The sequence below is a fragment of the Gymnoscopelus microlampas genome, assembly GCF_963454915.1.
Source record: "Gymnoscopelus microlampas genome assembly, chromosome: 19".
NCBI classification, from domain to species: domain Eukaryota; kingdom Metazoa; phylum Chordata; class Actinopteri; order Myctophiformes; family Myctophidae; genus Gymnoscopelus; species Gymnoscopelus microlampas.
The window spans coordinates 17,323,713-17,332,337 of NC_139956.1; the positions used below are offsets into that span (position 1 = coordinate 17,323,713).

An 8,625-nucleotide genomic window follows, 5' to 3' on the forward strand; every position below is an offset into this window, starting at 1 on the left:
AAAAAGAAAAGAAATACAACAGGCTAAAAATAAATAAATGTGTTCTTTGAAATAAGAAACATTTGATTTGATTGAACATACTTAAATTAAAATATCAAGCACCAACAAAAGTTTCATAACAAGGAATAGGCCTACATGGCGTTTTTGACTGAACTAGAGGTTCACCTACACATCGCACTGCCGATCCGACTAATATGTCTGAGTCATAGTCAGAGTACCCGTCTGTCTGTTTCTCTTTTGTGCCCATAGATGGAGATGTCTGTACAGTATCTGTCAGTCCTTGTGCCTTTTATGCCATGGAGATCCATGATGTCATCAGTATATGCCCATATATGGGCATGCTGATAAGCCCATATAAGGAGATCTCTGTATCTGTCAGTCCTTGTCCCTTTTATGCCCATATGGAGATCTCTATATCTAACAGATCAACAAATTGTCAACAGACAACACCATAAATCTACTGTCACCATAATGCAGAATAAGGCTGAATAAGAACATGATACATTTGAATACTTGTGGTCTTCACATTGTTATCCTAAGTGTTTGCCAACAAGGTATGTTGTCATCATCGGTCCACTCAACATATATTCTCTTATTGGCATTGCATTTCACTTATCACATGAGTCCTCTCACATCATCCAGGGTAGATATCAGAGCTGCTCACATCCTGTAACACCACATCATGGTGAAGTCCTTCAAGTCATCATTAGACATAATAACATCTGTTGAAAGAAAAGGAACACATCATTAGCCAGTGTTGTTACAGTAGGTCTCTATTTATGTTGGTAACCCCCAACGTCATTAGGCTACAGATGTTCCGAAATAGCGCACCACCACAACAGAAATGCAACGGATTAGGTCCAATTTTATTTTTGAACCGTATTCTGTTTGGGAAATGTCAGTAATTAACTCAAAGCCATAATATAAAAGTTTTAAAGTTTGTTTGTTTTTAATTTAATTAAACTGTATTGTATTGAATTTCTCAAGTGTAGCAAAAAAACTAAAAACAAGAATCAAAATCTATAGGCTGGACTAGCCTAATGTTTTGTTTATTTAAAGTTGCTGTCTATGTCTTTTTCCTATATTTGGTCTATGTAGGCCTACCTTTCTACGGATGTCTGTTGTAGCTATGTTTTATGTTCTATAATAAAATCATGTGGTGTAAAGTAACTAAGTACATTCACTCAAGTACTGTACTTAAGTACATTTTTTATTTTATTTTAATTCACTACAGTATTTCCAGTTTTCAGTAGGCCTACTTTTACTTCAACCCCACTACATCTCAGAGGAAAATATTGTACTTTTACTCCACTGCAATTATATGAAAACTTTAGTTACTTTGCAGATATAAATTATTATATTATAAAACATACATTAACCACTTTAGCTCTATACACAAGCTATCTGAAAAATAGCCGATCTTCAAGCTCACAACGAATTCCATCTCGATGCTTTGTGAGCTTGTAGATCTGCAATTTTCAAACATTTAGTAGCCTACTTTTACTTTTGGTGCTTTAAGTATATTTTGATGCCAATACTTTTGCAAGTAACATTTAGAACACATGCCTTTTTCTTGTAACAGAGTATTTCTACTATTATTGCTACTTTTACTTACATGTAAGTAAAGTAGCCTACTTCTTCCACCACTGATCAAATCTAGCCTACATAAAAAAACAAGGCATACAAATAAAGGCTAGGTCTACTTACGCGCTCCGTTCGTCTGGTTTCCGTTATGTCCCGTTATCTTTTTCCAGGCTCGCCTCAACGACCGACGGAACTTCCCCCCAGACGTCGGATCTGTCTCCTCCTCAACAGGTGGCCTCTCGTTGTCTGTCACCTCAGGATCATCATCATCATCATCATCATCGTCATCTACATCTACATCAACATCATCTTGATCAAATGTCCTGGCGTCCTCCAGGACCCTTGCTGATAAAATGCGATCAAAGATACATTCGTCGACCCTGACGACCGCTGTCATCTTGACGTCGCCCGGGATGGATGTGACCTGACGGCACAGCGGGCAGACGATGCTTGTCTCCTGTCCCACCCACGATGACGACTCCCCTCCCCGGGAGGGACGAGAGAGAGCCACCAGGCAGCGTTCACAGAAGCTGTGTTTACAGTGCAGCTCCCTGGGACACCTTCGACCCGTGTTGTAGGGTCTGTAACAGATCCCGCACTCAAGTTCTGAACACATCGTGTTTTAACACCCACTGACGCTTGAATGAATGGGGGGAAAATCCTAAATGGGCTGAGACGCCGAGCGCTCTTTTATAGCCTCCCTCCACCCTACAGTCCATCCGATAAGGATAAGGAAGGGAAGTGCGTATGCGTCAGAGAGGGACGCATGGAGCCTTGCCAAGAGCAGCAGAGTTGTCTGAGCCATTACATTACATTACATTACATTACAGTCATTTAGCAGACGCTTTTATCCAAAGCGACTTACAATAAGTAAGCCATGCAGGCTGTATAGTTTTGAAACAAAAAAAAAGGCTGGGTTTCTGAGGCTAGCTGTATAGTGACTAAGCAGCACCCAAACAAAACATAACTTTCTCTCTCCCGAGTCCCGACACGCAATTCTAGCCCACACACACAGCTAGGAGTCGGGACACTGGGTAGGCGTCACCGTCCCGTTGCCTTTGCCCTCTGAATTGATGTAGTCTACGTGGGAAGTGTACATTTATGATCACATAGCCTTGGATCAAGACATATCATAGATGTATTTTACTATTTTATCGAGTTTGACATTTGCATATGTATGATAGTCTATAGTCACCTAATCAGGTACTGATTTCTTTCTGGGTTTAAAGTAGGCTATATAGGCCATTTACTTTATTTTATTTATTTATCCTACGCAGTCCCACATTCAAACAATAACACAAATAACAGCACAAATAGAAACACAACACCACATTTCCTGTTACCGGGGAAGCTAGGAAATGTACAGTACCCCGCTGGGAAGGTGGGAAGCTGGGAAATGTACCGCGGGGGTGGTTGGGGGGCTTCACCTCCGGTAAATAGGCTATCCACGATAATCTAGCCAGGCTAGTTATTACGGGACGCATTATGACACAACATTCCCGATTCCCACATGTTTTATCTAACACAAACACACTCCCATACTTTCCCTGTAGTAGTTGCCCAGAATTAAATGTCCTTTACTCACACTGAGGCGTGTCAAACCAAATCTCTCTCACATGATTTTTTTTCAACAATTAGGCTAGATAGAATCTTTTTTAGTTTTTTTATTCTATGTGGAAAACAGGTTCTCACTACTTTATCACTATACAGGTTTCTCTAAACCTTCAGTTAGTATTATTAGTGATCAGGATTGGGTAATAACAGACCACAGGTAGGATAATGGGAGTAATGGAATCTACATAATCTAGTTACAGGTAATCCGATTGTGCCATTAAAACTATTGTCCAACATAAGGTGAAAACCACAGAAAATTTATTTTTTTTACTTAATTTTTTAAAGAAACAAAAACAGAATTATTCAGAAACTGATTTGAACAGGGAAACATATCTAGGCTGTGCCTTTAAAACCGTTTACTAAACCCCATGTTACTTCTGCCAGGGCCCAGCAACTTGAGCAAGGTATTTGGCCTAGAGTTGGTGAAGCTGGGATCTGGTCTCTGGTGAACTGCTCTAATGGCTAGCTTCCCACTGCTATTTAAAGTTAGGATCATGAAATACAGAGGACAAAGTTCTCCTTGGGAATCAATAAAGAACAATGATCTAATGATCAGATAATGACTCAACTGTTGGTAAGACAATAACACTGTTCAAATATAGTGTGTGAATTGTAAGAGAACTGTGAAGGGCTTGGTACAGTAGGAGCAAACAGATGACTAATGACAGCGGTGGGTTTGGATCAAAGTACTTCTTTATGTCCGGTGCTTTACAGAAACAAAATGAATCTTGCCATGCATATTATAGGTATCACAAAGTAAATATTGCTACATGGAAAGTCCCGATTATGGCAGGTTATTGAAGAAAGGGGCAAGATGGTACAAGCCAGAGCAGATGTAACATGCTGTCATGGCAGAGGCTCTCTCCCCAGTGTGTGAGGAACTGTGGATGGCTGATTTATCCTATGAATATCAATTGGGTCAATGGCACAACAGGTGTGTCTTCACACCAAGCCCAGAATCTAATTAGTTTGACTCAGGCCAGGTGTGACTGTTTAAATGAGTCACCCATACCACACATTTTAAGGCTCTTGGAGCCAAGGCAACCCAGAACAGAAGTCCTTGGAAGCAATCAAATTACCATTGGCGGGTTTGGAAATTGGAGTTAGATTTTTGTGAAACTCGGTGGGAATGACAGCTTTTGTGTCGAAAAGGCCAAAGTCCAAGATCACAATCAAGGTCAAGGTCAAAATTGAGAAAAATCAAGAACAGGTGGATTTTCATGAAAGTTGGTGGGAATTATCACAGGCTGGGTTAAATCTATGACAACATTTTGGCAAAAGAAAAGAAAAAAGGTCACGGTCACCACCAAGGTTGGCGATGATAGATGTTTGTGGGGGCAGTTTTATTTTTTATTTTTCTTTGGGGAGGGGTTAAAGTTATGATTTAAATGCATGTTGCAAGTTATGATTGAGTGGCTTTGTTTATCTGCGTACTATTGAAGTTAACATGAATCGGTGGGAAGAGGAAAGATACGTGCACACGCGCATACGCACACGCACGCACGCACGCGCGCGTTCACGCACGCACGCACGCGCGCACACACACACACACACACACACACACACACACACACACACACACACACACACACACACACTACTATGTCCCCAGCATGCACAACCATTATAAGGGGCTTGTTTCCATTGTGGTCATTTGACCCTCATGCATACTCTCATGTATTTTAAATAGTCATTTTAACAGTTTACTGTTTAAATTCACCTTGTGCCATTTTTAATGTAAAACCAAATTAGACACAAACTGCTGTGATGAAGGGTGTTCAAACGTGAACCATTTTTGTCTTGTGTGTCTTCGTTACCTGCACATTACCAGGGGGTTAATTACGGCTCAGGAAACTCAGGGCTCTCCATGGAGACAGACAGAGAGATATAAGGATGTCTAGGGATGGGCGTAAGGCAGAACAAGAGGAGAAACCAGAATGGTAGCAGCAAGCTAGCACACATAGTTTGAGAATATTAAGAAAGCAAGTTAGAGGTCTACGTACAGGGGAAAGGAGAGGTTTTGGTTGGGACGTTTTGTGCCGAGATGAGAACTGTGGGTTGTAGTGATGAGTCAAAACCGATCAGCTATACCATAAACTAACGTGACAACACCAGGGGTGGACATCAAAATGTGCCCTAACGAAAGTGCTGCATGACAGGTAGGCCTAAGTGTTTCTATTCTTGGTACATAGTGATGTGTGGGCTGCTAGTGTCTGTGCTTGTCTTTTCTGCACAGCTGGCCTACATAGATATGACCTGGGTTGTTTGCCTGTGCTGCTGTTGTCAGCAAGTTTGTTATTTGCACTTTGACAGCTGTGTGGTTAGTACAAAAGGTATGCATTTGGAACAAGTTCAAACCCTCATTGTTTGATGTAAAACAATGTTAACGCAACATCTAACGTCAATCAATTTTTATTTCAGACTCTAATAGGTCAGTGTGTGAATTAGCATGTAGAACTGTTTTCGCATGTAAGGGAGAATGAGAATTCTCATGCTCATATGGGTTAATACGAGGGAGACTCTTGTCACTAAGCAACAGTTCCCAGGTGTGAGTGAAGGTTGCTTAGTATTGTCCCATGTGAATGAATGGTGGAGAATTAACAACTTAATCCTCCTTATATGTTTAAACCTCCAGTTTACAATTAAAATGGTTACCAAAGTGTATAATAATAATAATGTCTTTATTGTCCCGTCAGGGATATTCATCTTCAGGTACTTTATGTTTCTTTGCTGGCTACCTAAATAGCCCTATATTCATGGTGCAGCTTTGCAGAGTAAGCTAATGCAGGGCTATTTCATGTCGCAGATCCCCAAATTTAATAAAATTACCTCCATTTCAAATGACTCTGTCTGTCCCTATATGGAAAGATACCATAAAATGTTTTGTAATCATTTCTGTTAAATCAAACTATCCTTGCCAATGGCATGCTTAGTTACATTTAACTATATATGTAAGGAACCCCTTCAGTCACCTCAATTTAAAAATACAATATCTTCTGCATTTTTTTCTGGTCTCTTGTGAGTGCAGCAATGTACTAATCTGCTATTTCCAACATCCACTTATCTGACTTATAATCAATTAACTCTAGTTACTTATAATGTGTCCCACACAGTTTGCTGCAAAGTGTGCTTGTGAGAATAGCACTGGGAGTGAGTCCCACGGGTGCAGTATGTTAGTCCGACAGCGCATTCCTCCGACAGCGCAGCGCTCCGACGTTTCCAATACTAAACCCGAACCAAACCCTAACCCTAATCCACATAGTCGGAGAAAAGGTCTGTCGGATTAACGCATGCCTCCCGAGTCCCACAGGGTATTCAGTAGTCTAGTAGTTTGTAATCATTAGCCATGTTCCAAATGTCATATTTGAAAGGCATACATTTGTTTTGTCTGCACGTGAAGGCCTGCAGATACTGGGAAACTGGAGCAGGTCCAACAAGTTTAGAATCTAAATTGAACTCCAAAACACACATTTAATACACTTCTTTTTAAAGCGGCAAAAGCTTTGGAATTCCCACCAAACTCAGCGGTGTGCTTTTTCATGAGCATGCGGGTTCTGACATTTTAACTGGCGCTCAGCAAGAAATACCTGAAATTAAACCAAACGCAATAGATAAATAGAGATCTGTGCATGTGTGCATTCTGTGCATCCCTTTTTCTCACACATGCATGTGCACACACACACACACACACACACACACACACACACACACACACACACACACACACACACACACACACACACACACACACACACACACACACACACACACACACACATACGCACACACGCAAACACATTACCATGAAACAGTAATCACTTCCATCCACAGCTTCTTTTCCTTTGTTTTCATACCTTCATTTCCTGGACGTGCGTTAGTGTCCTACTGCCTAATACGAACTGTTCTCACCCCCACTGCATTGGCCGGGGGGGAAGCTTAGATTGCTGGCTGGATGAATGGTTAAATGGTTGAATGCTATGACTCATGGGCCTTGGAATCTCATCATAAACTGGGAAGAAACCATGGCAGTGCCAGTACCTCTAAATTAGTAGACTCTGACATTTTAGTGCAAGTCTATCTAAGCTCCTGGGGAGCTCTTCTGACATTAAAGCCTAAGTTAGTTGACCTTTATGTTTTGTCTTCACAGCTTGTACCATACACAGCGACTGCAATCCTCATTAATCCTCCAGAAGGGCTTATTCTCACGTCTCTGAATTCCGATTCTCTCCCACCAAATTCTTCACCATGACTGAGCCACGTGCCTCAGCATCCCACCAGGGGGAGCCAGCTGCTGGTAGGGGAGACTCAGGGGAACCTGTGGAGGTGGAATGTCCCATCTGCTATCAGGAATACAACCAACACAACAAATGTCCCCGAATGCTGGAGTGCCTCCACGTCTTCTGCACAGAGTGCCTCCTAAGGATCCAGCTGTGTCCCTGTGAGCCTCCAGGTGCCCCCCACAGCCCACCGTCCATCCCGTGCCCCCTCTGTCGCCACCTCACCCCACTGGAGAGTGATGGGGACGCCCTCTCCCTGCCTTGTAACTCCCACATGCTGGCCCATCTGCCGCCCTTGTCCTACCGCCTTCCCGCGTCGATGACGGCTCGCCTGGCCACGGTCACCCAGAGAGTGGTGCTCTCCCTGGAGGCCACTAACACGGACACTCACTTCATCGTACTACCCACCGTCAGCCTCCGCGTGCAGCAGATGCACCCCGAGGTGCTCCACCACGGCCCAGCTCCCGGCCTAGTGGGGGAGGTGGAGGTTATCCAGCAGCACAGAAGGACCCTGGTCTGTGTGCAGCTGCTGGCACTGTTGTTCTGGGTACTGTTTGTAATCATATGTGTGATTGGAGTGGTATTTGGGCCTCATTTCTTCAACAGGAGACGGGTGTAGAGATGATGATGATGAAGAAGAAAAACTGAGATACTGGATCAGTCCCAATTTCAGGGCAGAGAAAAAATAGCCTTCCTCTCCTGCTTGATTTTGGGAAGGAAGGAAGGTCAGAGGGTCACTGTGGCTTAATATATTAACCAGGAATACCTCAGGTTTTTATGTACTTTTCAGGAATCATCTTCTGTAGTTTGTAAATTGTGTCTGTATCATGAGTAGCCTACATAATTATCATTGTGAAGAAGGATTATTTGAAAGATTTCCATCTCATTACTTACATATTTATGTATATATACATATATTTTTTGCCATTCATTTGTATGGATTGCATTCAGTTTGTGTTGTTTAAATCTAAATAATCTAAATAAATTCAGTAGCATACAGTCACCATACAGTACTGTAAGGGTTGATGTTCCCTTGTGTGAAAAGTATGCACATTTGTAATACTCTTACATTTCTATTGCTACTCATTCATATTGTTGTTCCATGTTCCCATGTGATAGTCACTGTCTGGAGTTCATAGCTTGTTAACTT

General features: G+C 42.1%; 2 protein-coding genes across 2 annotated transcripts; one reads left to right on the forward strand and one right to left on the reverse strand.

Moving 5' to 3' along the window:
• Window positions 1-11: 11 nt before the first annotated feature.
• LOC311035229 (RING finger protein 227) lies at window positions 12-2,292 on the reverse strand. Its single transcript, XM_084043315.1, has 2 exons — window positions 1,708-2,292; window positions 12-722 (listed from the first exon to the last, which is right to left on the reverse strand). Exons 1-2 carry the CDS (start codon window positions 2,198-2,200, stop codon window positions 661-663), a joined length of 555 nt encoding a protein of 184 aa, XP_083899441.1. The 5' UTR covers window positions 2,201-2,292; the 3' UTR covers window positions 12-660.
• Window positions 2,293-7,443: 5,151 nt separating this feature from the next.
• Window positions 7,444-8,298, forward strand: LOC311034394 (uncharacterized protein; the record flags this gene model as incomplete). Its single annotated transcript, XM_084042275.1, has 1 exon — window positions 7,444-8,298. The coding sequence occupies one exon, from the start codon at window positions 7,444-7,446 to the stop codon at window positions 8,092-8,094; it is 651 nt and encodes a 216-aa protein (XP_083898401.1). The 3' UTR covers window positions 8,095-8,298.
• Between the last annotated feature and the right edge of the window lie 327 nt (window positions 8,299-8,625).

Coding starts and splice junctions, on each gene's coding strand:
- LOC311035229 (XM_084043315.1), bottom strand. CDS start 2,200: ATGTGTTCAGAACTTGAGTGCGGGATCTGTTACAGACCCTACAACACG. Junction 723..1,707: donor AAACCAGACGAACGGAGCGC/GTAAGTAGACCT, acceptor TTCTTTCAACAG/ATGTTATTATGTCTAATGAT.